At 42.2% G+C, this 13072-nt stretch overlaps 1 protein-coding gene across 2 annotated transcripts in view; it reads right to left on the bottom strand.

Moving 5' to 3' along the window:
• Window positions 1-1351: 1351 nt before the first annotated feature.
• CREB5 (cAMP responsive element binding protein 5) overlaps window positions 1352-13072 on the bottom strand; it is a 211546-nt gene continuing 199825 nt past the window's right edge. For both annotated transcript variants that reach the window (XM_066569273.1, XM_066569348.1), the window contains 4 exons: window positions 9103-9426; window positions 3713-3940; window positions 2660-2768; window positions 1352-1515 (listed from right to left, as the gene is read on the bottom strand). In XM_066569273.1, the coding sequence (XP_066425370.1) occupies window positions 1352-1515; window positions 2660-2768; window positions 3713-3940; window positions 9103-9426 (825 nt within the window). The remainder of the gene's footprint in view (window positions 1516-2659; window positions 2769-3712; window positions 3941-9102; window positions 9427-13072) is intronic.

The raw sequence follows: 13072 nt of genomic DNA, 5'->3' as shown, positions 1-13072 counted from the left end.
TTATTTAGCGTCCTAAAGAACAATTCCTTACCCGTGGTAAGCGGGTGTTAAGTGCCATTAAAGTCAGTGAAGCTACGATGCCGTCTGCCAGCTTGGGATCAGTCCGTGAAAGTTTAAAGGAATGCCTGCAGAGAGCAGGTCTTTCCCTGGGAATTAAAAATGGCATTTTTCCAACTGGTCAGAACCATTACACTGATTTATTTCTCATTTATAGCCCATGAAGCCTGAGGCTCTTAGCTTTCATTGCTAGAACAACGCAACCAGGTTAGGGAATAGAACTTTTCCGAATTATTATATACTACATGGATTTTCCTGCATTAATGACTGGCAGTGCAAAAAATTGCTGTGACTCTCAGGTGTTGCTCGGTATGCCTCTACGGCACCACAGAAGCTTACAGTGCTGCTAGCATCAACACAGCTGGCTCACCATCCTACTTCACCTGCGGCTGCGCTGTTTTCACCTTTCCCTATTTATTAAAAACACTAAATCAAGAGCATTTGTATTTTTTAAAAGACAAATGCTTGGCGCAGCCCAACTGCGGGTGAAGAGCTAGTGAAAGCAGCAGCCGTGCCGACAGTTTTTAGGTGGGCTTGAAGTTTTCTTGTTCATTACCATTCTTTGAGAAAAAGAGGGAAGCGAGAAAGCCTTAGAATAAAAAAAAAAAAAAAAAGCAAGGAAAAAAACAGCTGGAAAATGAAAAGGGAAGGGAAAAGGAAGGTGTGAGAATAACTGGAGGAGAAAAAGGCCAGGGTAGGGGAAAGAGGAGAAGGGGGAGGGCTAGACAAAAGAGCACACTATTTGCCTTGATTTTGTTCTGAAGCCACATCCTATATAACTGCTCTGAAAGAGGCTCTGAATGCGAGACGTGGTCTGCTGATAGCACAACGCTAACTCTTTTTTATTATGCTGTCAGCAGATGCCCTTGGTCTATATTTATAGCCTAATTATTCCTAGTTACCTATGTTTGACTCTGTTTAATACTTTTCATGCCTCACATTGGCTAACAAGCTGCAGTTTAACACAACTTTGTATTTCTGAGGCTGCAGGCTAGACTGGTGAGAAGGAAACATGACTATGTACAGAAACAGTTAGGTTTATAAACAAGTAACTGGTACCAAAAACATGGAGAAAGCACCAAAGCATTTCTCAAGCTGACAGAATATTAATTGCGTAACTCCCTTTCATGTAACTAAGTATAAAAGACATTTTAATAACTATAAAAATGAATAGCCAGAGTCTTTCAAGAACTGAGGAATCTTCCAGGCTTGAGTTACGGTTGCAAATGTCCTTAGCAGAGAGGACGCTTTGATATGGTACCACACTCCCCCAGCAGTTTCTGATCAACCACTTTTAAAGGATGGGGTTGATGTCTGTTCTGTGGCTGGCGAGCTGGGTGAGAGTGGAGCTTCCCACGACATCGCTGACAGAGGAGGAGGTCGTTATGGTGTTGTGCTGGATGACTTGCTGCTGGGAGCAAGCTGGGACCGGGCTTGCAGGAGGACTGCTCTCGGGACCTGGGAAGGGAATGAGGGCACAGAGACAACACACATTCATTTTTCCATCCAAGTAAAAAACCTAGGCTGAGTGACCCTCTTAGAAATACTGATGACCTGAAGCATACACAAGGCCCAGGATTTCAAAATATAATCGCAGTTAGCAAACACTCTCTGTCTCAAGTCTTAGTTTTCTTTTTTTTTTCAAGCTGGCCTCTCTGATATCAACCTGACTTCAGGAGTTGAGTCTTGAAAAAAGTCCAAGGCCTTAATAACTGAAACTAATGTTGGGATAAAAAGTCTGATATCTTAAGGTCTTTAAAATCAGTTGGGATGCTTAAATACTTTATTTGTTCCAGCAGGAATCAAAATTAGAGTGCAGTGCGCTGCAGCACAGAAAATCTAATTCAAGCAACAGCTGATAGGCATGTAATGCAATTATGTGTTTTTTTCTTTGAGTACTGTTAAAGAGACAGATGCATAGTGATGCAGAGGAGACAGAAATGGGCTCTATTTTAAGACAATGTCACAATCTAGCAAGCCCTGAGGCACTTCTGAACTGTTCTAGAATGAAACAGAGAATTTGTCGCTAAATTACTACCCACAAAATGCGTCAACTAGAAAGAATTGATTAAATGTCTCTGTTAACTGAGAAATTTTTGGGAAAAAAAAAAAAAAGAAAAAAAGATGAGAGTTAAAAACGAGTTAACAAACCTTGAAAACCTGCGCCAGGCCTGGTCTGTGCCACTGTCAGAGCACAGTACCATTTTCGCTGGAGGGGACTGTAATGTTTTCCTTTTTAACTTTCCTTTTGAGAGTTATTTTAAGGTTCTGGCAGCGCCGTGCCCAGGAGGACTCTTGCAGGTTTGGAGCTGTGAGTTCAAGCAGGATCCTCCACAGGGGAGTGAGCGTCCATCCGTGTGCATCTCCTTGCCGAAAGGAGGGGTGGGGAAGACTAGCTCTGCTGTGTGGGATGCAAACCAGGGCTTTTTTGGTTTTGAGCGGGGCTCGATAAATAAGGGCAGGAGATTGGATGGCTGGGATGATGTTTGAGAAGACAGGTTCAAGTGATAACATGACCAAGAAAGGGTTCTGGAGGGAAGATTTGAAAGGTTTGCTTTCCTGTGAGAAGTGTGGAGACAGCGCAAACATACCAGCTACTTACTTAGATATCCTTGTGATTCTTTCTGCATAGCTGTTATCGGACAGTCTTTATGTGTTAACAATAACTGTTTCAGCTGTGCTACCTCATTTTTCAGCATGGAAACCTCGTTCTGGAGAGGAAAAAGAGACTTGGGTTAGCAACAAAGCTTAAACCACGCTATTCCACAAAGCTTCTACCCAAGAACATAAAACCTGCTCCATAACTTTGAATGAACTGAGCAAAAAAGGCATTCAGGAGTTTGTGTGCTGGGTTTCTATTAACATTTGTCAGTGACATTATTTTGTAACCTCTGAAGGCAGTCTGACAAATGAACTAACTTCACAGCACCAGAGATACTTAAGGCAATGTTTCAGTCTAATCGGGAAATACTGGGGCTCTCTGCATGAGGCCAGGGGCAGACCAGTGGGGGCAAAGGCCATGCTGCCGTGCTCAGGGGCAGGACTGCTGTCACCTACAGCTCAGCTGCAGCCAGTGCCTGGGTGCTGCTCACACCTCTGAGTTTTGTGGGAGAGTGTTTTGGAAGAGTGCCATTCTACAAATGGTTTTCTGTCCTTGGAAGCACACAGGCACACCTCTGCATGAAGCAGAAGTACTGTGCCTACCATAAGGACAGCACTGTAAGAAAGGCTTTTATTATCATATTCATGGTATTTCCATCTATCCAGTTTTCCTCACTGATAGACTGATCTATTTGTGCTTCTCTCTCGCTGGCTTTGAACGAGGGTTGAACTATATGCCCTGCTCTGAAGAAATTTTTTACAGACATGTTAATGGCACTTCAAAAAAAAATCCCCACAAAAAACAGTGACAAGGAAAGAAAATAAATACAACTCCATCTAGTGAAGGCTTCTAAATCCCAAGACAGCTTTTTCCTGGCTTATCCCACTAAAATGTAATTATTTCTTTAATTGAAGCACGCACATCTTGATTAACAGACTGATTGTGCTTGAGCTCCCACTAGGAGCTGACTGTGCAGGGGCAGCCCCAAAGGCACCGTCAGTCAAGCACAAAGAGCCCCTCTGTGTCCTCAGGGGCGCAGACAGTGGCTCGCACCTGAAGCTGCATGTTTGTCTGGGTGAGCTCTTCTGCTTTCTTTTCCAGTGACATCACCCAGACCTTCCTCTTCTGTCTGCAGCGCGTGGCAGCAGCTCGGTTCCTTTCCAGAAATTTCCGCCTCCTCTCATCTGGGTCTTCATCCACCACCCTCCTCCGGCGACCTCCAGTCGGCTGTGGTGGCTGTACCGTCTGCGTGGGCTGCATCTGCTGCGCCGCTGGCGAAACCTGCAGGGCAAGAAGATGTTTTGCAGAGGGCGGCGAGGGGAGAAGGTTACAGAAGGGGATGTTGAAATGGCAAGGGGAATCGCACACACTCTGCCTGCTCCCCAGCAAGCTCTGCAACAGGCTCAAGTCAAAAGCTGCACCAGGTGCCGCTGAAAGCAGCTGCTGGCAAATCCTTGCCATTGTCGAAGAAGAGATTTCTTTATAAATGATCATCTGAGTATTTTTTGTCCCTTGAGTTAGTTCTTAAAAGAATTCACTTAGATGCATTCTCTGCCACCACCTATTTCAAACCTGAAATGTCCAGTTTCTCTCAGGATCTGTCTTAATCAAAGCAGAGGACTGTAGTGGTCTAATTTCTGTGTCTCTCTTTCTCCCCTTGTCCCCCAGTTGCCTAAAATTTTGGGCCATTTATATTTGCCAAGCTTCACCATCTCTACCTCAATCTTTGCCATCTCTGGAGACAGGAGCTGCAGAGACCTCTTTGCGCCTGCATGGAGCTGGGAAGCTGTGGGCTGGGATTGCACAAAGGCAGCAGACCTTACTGCCCCTCATGGGCAAAGAAAGACTTTAGGTTGAACCTGTGTTTTGATGAATTGAACTTGAAACTCTGTTTTGATGTCTCTGCACTGTGTGGATAAGGGATATTCCTCTTACCAGGTTCCATTTGACCTCTGTGCTGTTGACACTATTCTTATTCTTATTCAATTTATCCCTGGCTTTGAGGGTATAGGAACCCCACATCCAGTCCATTGCTACAAAACTATGGAAAAAGTTATGTATTTATGCTTTTTCAAGTACAAGGTCCTGCTCCTGAGAGTAACTGGCCCACAATATTACAGAAAAGGTGCATGGTGGTGGCAGTGCCATGTAAACTATTTTCCAAATGACTCCTGGGCAGATGTAACATTCCTGCGTCCCTGTCAGGAACCAGCACCAGATTTAATGTTCAACTCCCTGGAAATAGGCTTTTGGACTACTTTCCTGCCTGTCTGTGGCACCCAGGCTACGGGGCTCTAGAGACACCTTCTCTCTCCTTCTACTTGGGCTCTGGGAACCCAGTCCATGGATCCTATTGCTTACACTCAGCTCACATTGCTGCTGCCACTCCTGCACAGTCTGGAACAGTCTGGAAACTGGAATTGTTGACTCAAAATTAACCCTCTTGTTCTGGCAAAGGCCCAAACCTCCAAGGTGCTTCCTTTTGACTCCAGGGAGTGGACGCACTCAGTGCTTTGTCAGACTGAGCCCTGAATTTCAATTGCCGCAATTAACGTGTTTGCCTAACACCTCAGTCTGTCTCAATTAAAACGATACTATCGTCTTGAGTCTTGCAAAGTTGAGGTGGCTTTTCTGTCTAGAATCTAGTTTTTTCCCTCCCCCTGCTGACTTGTGGCAATTACAGTGGCAATTTTATGTGTAATTATTCTGTACATCTGATAACGCTTTTTGCATAAAGCCGAATTTATTCTCAGCTTTATGCTGCACCGTCAGGGAATCTCTCTCACAGGAGCAGAAAAAGGTTTTTTTAAAGAATAATCTTCTAAAATAAATAAGCCACCCCACATTTTCTGACTGATTTTTTAAATTTCAGCTTGCATGAACTCCATATGTTTGCTGATAAAATCTTCAACATGCTGTCCAACACTGAGGGTCGGAGTGCCAGGTCCATGGCAGCTGCAGTGGGCACATCCCCCATTCTCACCAGCATCCCCTGCCTTCTGCCAGGAGACTGCTGCCAAGGGATTCCAGCTGCTCCCAGTCCACCAGGGCTGGGCATGCTGCCTCTTTAACAGCATGTCTGAGTGCAGAGGTCTCACAAGTAACTTTTAATGTCAACATCTCATCAAAGACCTTTCATTTTCCCATACATAACACCTTTCCAGACTTCAGAGATCTGCTATTTATATTTCCTTATCCCTTTTTGCTCCTTTCTCATTCAGCTTTAAAAATTCTTGTTTCTTAACTCTCTCGGTTAAATCCAGTACAAAGGCAGAAAAAGGTAATGATACAATTTTTTTTTTTATAATTTCTCTTATGTGGTCATTTTCTCCTGAATAACTAGTGAGTAGATTTGTTTTCAGAATATACCAGGCAGTGTCTGGGTTGTCAGAGTGCATTTTCAGAACAACAAAATCTTCTCTCCATCTCAGGAAGATATTAATTATAAGGGCTGCCATTATTCCACTAATAATGTCACATGGGATAATTAACTGACTCTTACTTGATAGCTCTTAACCCTGAAATATGTTAGACTATATCTTAGTAACTGTCTAAGCATCATTTTCTAGCAGGATTTCATTGCCCTGCCTAGGACATAAGAAAGCAAATGAACTAAATATAAAAATGTAAGTTAATTTTGGTCTTCTTAGAGGATGCTGATCAGGTATCCATCATGAAGACAAACATAGGATAGCTAAGAGAATGAAATGGCATCCAAACTCCAACTCCGCTTGAGCTATCACTCTGCCAAGTTTGATATAAAAAAAACTTTAGAGGACCAATGCAGAATAACACTATAATTTTTGTAGTAGTTGAGGCAGCATAGTTAGAACTTGGTAAAATATCTCTCTTTCTCAGATAGATCTCTTTCTCAGAAGCTGATTTCTACTTGTATCCAATATTTACTTCTGTTCTTTGCAATTTACCACAATACTAATACCCATTCACTCATTCTATGAAAACATAATGCCTTGGGCTCCTGTGTATCAAAATGGTAGCTGAAAAGCATGAAATTAATTCTAACATTACAGAAGGGCATGGTGCAGAATAACAACAGTCTCGGCATGGGAGTATGCAGCTTACAGCAGCATGGACCATGCTGTCATGTGGCAGGTGGTTTGGAATGGAAGAATCTGGCTCAGAAGAATAAGGAGGTTAATAATTAGAAAATCACACCATAAAATTAACGTCTGCTGGAGCAATCTGATCCCCAAAGAGGCCATTACCATGGGGACTATGGATGAGCTTTGAAAGTAATAACTATGTGGTTATTACTTAGCAAGCCCTTCTTTTCCCCCCTCCAGTGCATCTGCTCAGAAATCACTATTGCCTTTGCACCAGAGGAACAGATGCGCGACAAGAATTCTGCCTGGGGAAGCCACTTGACCCTGGGATTCCTACTCCATCACCCTCTGTCTGATCCCTTTGGTGATACTTACACCCACAGACAAGGTGAAGATGTTCTTGATCTCCCATGGGGTCTGTTGCCTCCAGTGGCATACTGTGCATGGCAAAGCTCATCTGACTGCACAGACCCAGCTCCAGAGACCATGTAGTACTGAACACAGAGGGACATTGACAGCTGTGTGGCTGCTAATCATCCACCTACCCATGTGTGGGGTATGTCTTCTTGCCTGCCTGAGAAACTTTTGTGGTGCCAGCTAGCAGGGAATACAAAGCACAAGAAGCTGAAGCCGTCCTAACTGTGTAAGAAAGTCAAGGTCCCTGTCCAAGTGGTCTAGAGGAAGGCCATTGGCTCACTGATCTTGTCCTTAAAACTGTGAGGTTTGTTTCCCCTGGTAGCTGTTTTCCCCAGTAGTTTTCTCCTCATCTGTTTAAAGTGGTGCTGTGAATGTTTTGCAGCAGTGCTCCATACCATGGGATCTGGTGACCTCAACTGCATTAACATGTTTATCCTCTTTACCCCTCAGTGAAAGTTAAGTGGCTTCTGCCATCTCATCCATGGAGTCCTCAACTGGCTAAGCACAACATTATCCTTACTCTCTCAGTGATCTCCAATACAGCAATCAGGTTACTTTTGGTTTCTCTGATACGAGATGATGTCTGCTTATTGGAGTTTTTAAACAACTCCAAGGAAAATAACTCATTAACAGATGGGAAAATAATTGAATTCACAAAGTAAAAACTGAAGTAAACTTAGGAAAGCTATGGACATCCTCTCACAGGGGAGTCTGCTGCTCTTACTTAGACTGTTTCTCTAAAGCTGACTATTCATTTTACATTAGCAAATACTTTAGGGAGATCCCATGTGCTGCAGACTCTGCAGTAATAAAGCTAGATGTTAGTAAATAGTTAATGTTGTGGGACACTGGGATGCCAGCCAAATACTCTCATTTTCTTTAATGTTTTCTAAGAGCTTGTCTGAAAGGTATTTGCAAGCAACACAATACTTCACAGATTGAACTTCTTATGGCTGGCATTCCTCTTTGTCCTCACATTCCATGCACTGCCTGTTTGTCTTCCTCAACATTGCTCTCCAGACCTGACATGTTACAGTAACTGCCTCCAAAGCTTTATTTTCTTGTGTGATCCTGATGCAGAAGCCTATCATCTTAAGACATTAATAGAATTCCTCTTAAAAATGACTCTGCTAAAGTTTGTGCTCACTAGCTCATTAGTTCAAGAAACATTCACTTCAGATAACGAACTATCCAAATTGCTGAACCCGATATACCTGGTCCAAAAAAATTGAGTCCTCCATCTCATTCAGTGGAGACCTTCACTGACTTGTCACATGAATACGAGTCTAAATTGCCTTCTTTGTTTAAATCTCTCTCCTTGGACTGGCTTCATCCTCCTCCTTCTCCTGCCACAACAAGCACCAAGTACTGGTTGCACTCACAGCTAATCTTTCTCTCATACTATGCAGATGTCTGTCCTCTTCACAAGGTCTGGATCAATTAATCCTTTCCAAGCCAGTGTATCCTTAATTAGAACTACCTCTATTATCTCCAGTCTTAAATACTACCCCTGGCCACACACACCAGTGCCATTTCATTTCATAAAGACTTTGTTATGTATTTCTCCAGGTAGAACTCATAAAGCTTGTTAAATCTTGGCCTGAGAAGTTCAGGTTCAAGCACATTAAGCAACATATATAATGTGCCAATCTCTGTAATAAACCTCATCCATAAAAGGATATGTGGCAATCTGCAGAGCTCAGAGAACTGAAAAGCCTTGGAGCTCCTTATAAAGTAAGAAATTACAAATGTCTAGTAAATTAGGCAGCAAAACATGTTGTTGCTTCACTCCATTTTCTAAATAAAGTTTGAGCATCCCCATCACCATTAGCAGACATTTGCTAGCAGCCCAACGGGTTTGTATCTAACAAGACATGCATGCAAGAAGAAACAATACTGAGATCAGGCTTTAACTCCACCCAAGAGCAAAACTCAGAGATGCAGTAGGACATGACGGTCTACCTGTGCTTGTCCGCCCGAGTGCAGCGGTGGGTGCGGCGAGGTCTGGTGGTGTGCCGGGTGTGCGTGAAGGTGCGAGTGGGAGTGGTGGTGGGGATGGTTCTGCTGGTGATGAGGCTGAGGATGAGGATGGTGTGCCGGATGCTGGTGCTGATGTGGGTATGAATGATGAGGTGGCAGTGTCTGGTGCTGATGAGGATGTGAGTGCATATGATGGTGTGGTGTCTGGTCCTGTCGCGAGCTCATCATTTCCATCATGTGGCCCATGGTGTTCATATTCCCGTTTGACATGGCGGCAGGATGATGAGTCAGTGCTGCCTTCAATCTCTGGAACAGAACAAGGCAGAAAATTCAACATTCGTACATGGTGATCTGACCAATCAGAAATGCTGTGGCAGAAACGGTGCCCTGTCCTGTGTTTTGAGATTTACTTAGTTTTTCTCTTGCTGTTCCTTTGCTAAAAGGCATCTTACTTCAGTTTGAAAAAGAACATATTCTTGGGGTCTAATCTAGTTTTCCACTGCCAATATTTAAAGATTAAAATGTCTGAATTGAAATTTAACAGTTACATTTTACATTTCCTACTGTGCTTCTGAGGAAATATAACTCTCTCTCTTTGGCCAGCTAAGGAGGGTTACCTTCAACAAGCTTGTATTCTCACAACTTTTAAAAATGAAAGTATGATTAAAATAAAGACACAACAAAATGCCCATCTTGTTTTTACTTCAGATATTATTAAAAGACTCATTGAAAAATATATTAATATTTACATATTTTTCAAATTCTGTTGTACTAGTACCCAACCTGTTCTTTCATCATAAAGAGGGGAAAATAATGAGGATGGCCTCAACCTGATCCTCCTTCTTTGATGAAAAGTTCAAGTGTGGGTTGTCCTTTCATTCCATGCTAACCTCTCTCTGTTTTATAGGTCACATGTCACTGGATTGGGCCCTGGAATCTGACCTGAGCAAAACTTTCCTTAGTAACAGTGGGATTTGTTCACTTTTACCTGAACAGAACTAAAAGACAGTGGGAAAGGTTGAAACATTTTGGACTGCAGCATAGGGCCTTTGTGTACAAAGGATATTGCGGAAATACAGAGTAAAAAAGTTCCCTTTCAGCACAATTACAGGGTCATCCCAAAGCCGTGAGCTGTACTGGCATACAAACACCTTGCTGGTGTCATCTGACCCTTGGACTACTGGAATCACTGGCATCCTACAAGAGTGTGCCAAAGGCAGAGCCTCACAGATGCCAGCTAGGAGAAGAGTTTCTTCCAAACCCATCGAAACCTCCTTCACATCCATGGTTCTGCTTCTTGCTCAACATAGAACATTATCTACAGGCAGCCACCCAAGACCTCTTTAACTCTATATTTTCAAAGAAGTAAATTGATTTACTCTAACTAATGCAAGTAATTAGCAGAAATGTTAAGATAAAAAAGAAAGGAAGGAGGTGCATGGTATCACTTGATGCCAAACTAGCACAATTTGAATAACTCAAAAACTACATCATATCCAGCCAGAGGATAGAATGAATAGCAGAGAACTCATCTGTAAGAGATTTCACCTTTGTTCAGTCAGTAAAAAAATGCAGTGGTAGGAGCCAGAGAGGTGAATGGTAGGAGGCACAGAGGTGAGTCTTTTCCCATAGCAATATCTATCTGTTGGTCACAGATGATTGTCAGAAGATCCTATAAGCCAAAAAATGCCAGCAGAGGAACAATGGCCAGGCTGAACTGCATTTTGGTTCTGTCTTTAAAGCGAAAATAGTGACTGACAAGACTCTCAGAACCTGCAGATAGGGAGTGCAGTCTATTTTGTATTGAAATAACATCTGGCTGTTGCAACACTGCAAGGCCACAGGTAAAGTCTTCTATTTTCAAAGTTGTTATTGTATTGTGTTTGTACAACTGTTAGTGAGAAAGGAACAAATTCTTAATGGGAAAAAATAAAAGAAAAAATAGAGGAAAAATAGATGGTTGTGGAAGGCAAAAGAAGTAACATTCACTTCAAATGTCATCCTCAAGTTTTTGTATCCACATGCTTTTTCAGACTTCATGAAGGTCAATCTACCAAGACACTCTAATAGATCTATTAATCTAAATTTGTTGGCTTCTTTCACTAATAATCAATTGGCTGACCAAGACTTAAATATATATATATATATATATATATATATATATATTTGCAAAACACGTCAGTATACGAGTTTGTGAGAATGAAGTCTAGATTGATGTCTTTTAAGAAGTTTCCTTTAAAAAGTCTATCAAACCATAACTGATATGGTTTGATAGACTTTTTAAAGGAAACTTCTTAAAAGTTTCCTTTAAAGGATGTGTCCCATCCTGACAATCTTCTCAAAATGAGAGATCAAAGGTGACAGTGAGGTTAAGTGCCTCCTCTACCTCTGAAGTCAGAACAGAGGGCAATGTAATGTCAATAGCAGTAACCCATCCTGGGCATTAAATGGAGGACTGGAGAAGCTGTTGTCCTTAACTGTTCCTGAATTCAAATGCTACCATGGTTACTTCAAGAAGCTCCTCATAATGCTCAGAATAACTGGTGTTACCCAGGAGTGTATTAGGAAAAATACAGGGAAAGGGCATCAATAAGTCCAATCTTTCTCTGTGTCATGTTTCTTCAAAACTCACTAAGGTGTTTTTCATGGAGCTGAGCCACCATGCACATCTAAGACAAAGCACCAACAAAAGCTGCTATAACTTTGTTTTCTGAATCTAAATGCAAAACAACCAAGCTCTCATTAGCCAGAAGTTTTATATGACAAATACCTTACAAAATCTACCATATCTATTTGTCAAAGACTTCTGAAACTGAGGTACAGTATGTCTTCTAAACTGCAGACTTTCAAAGCAGAAAAAAAAAAAGAGGGAAAAACTTAATCTGTGAATAAACATTTTTTTTTTCAGCTGTAAAAACTGAAGCTTGCTAGTGTGGTGCAATTTCAAGCAGAATAAATTATTTTGTTTTCTTTCTGTAGCCCTTCTACCACATCCATTTATTTGAGATAGCAAATCAAGAGAGACAGTGAGAGGTCTGACATGCAGCTGGTTTCAGTCAGTAGGGGTCATTTCCATTTGGTCTGTGTATTTTACAAGCTCCTTGTTCACTGTTCCCAATGGGAGGGTGGGCCAGCTGCCCTGGATCCCAGTCCTGGTAAGAAACCAGCTCTCTACATCATCCTGTCCCAGGGCAGCAACAGCCATTGCCTCCCTTTAACTTCATGCTTAGATCAGCTCCGCAGCAGCGAGAGTCCTGTTCGTGCCCACATCTGGAGCAGCCTAAATTCTCCAATAACCAGTCACTGCTGCCAATCAGAAACATTCAGGGAGCGATAAACATTCTTTTTTAATTTGGTTTTCAGTGAGATCAATTGTTTTCAATGTTTCAGTTAGAGCAGAGGGAGGGAAAATCACCAGAACTTTAGGTAAACTCTTTGCACTGAGTATGTGTAGTGCTTGAAGGGCAGGCTGCAGTTTTGTTATTGTTTCTTTCATGTGTGCTAATTGCAAGCAGCTGTTTTAGTTTAGTGTCAAATAAAATGTGATGGCATAAAAATTGAGCTTACTTGGACTGACGACACCACCAAATCCCCTCTAGAATGAAATGGTAACCCAAGATCCAATTCTGCAGCCGTTCAGTTTTTTCAGGAATTGTGTGACTGACTCCACCAGAGCCTGCAGGGACCTGGCAGTTTGCAAATTGGGACTGAAACAGAAGACTTGCTACTCAGACCTGCTTTCACCTAAACATAAAATATCTGCTAACCTCATACCAGAGATTTTTAGGGCACAATCCCATTTTTTCTCCCTTTTATAAGGCAATTTTAAAAAAATCCCCACCAAGCCAAGAGGAAATGGAGGTCCTCACCTTTCATGACTTTTGGCCCTTACTGATTATTTTTATTATTTTATCAAAGTAACATAGTGGCCAACATCAGCTGTAGCTGATTT

This window comes from Molothrus aeneus, chromosome 1 (genome assembly GCF_037042795.1).
Source record: "Molothrus aeneus isolate 106 chromosome 1, BPBGC_Maene_1.0, whole genome shotgun sequence".
NCBI lineage: Eukaryota > Metazoa > Chordata > Aves > Passeriformes > Icteridae > Molothrus > Molothrus aeneus.
This window is presented reverse-complemented; position numbering and strand designations above follow the sequence as displayed.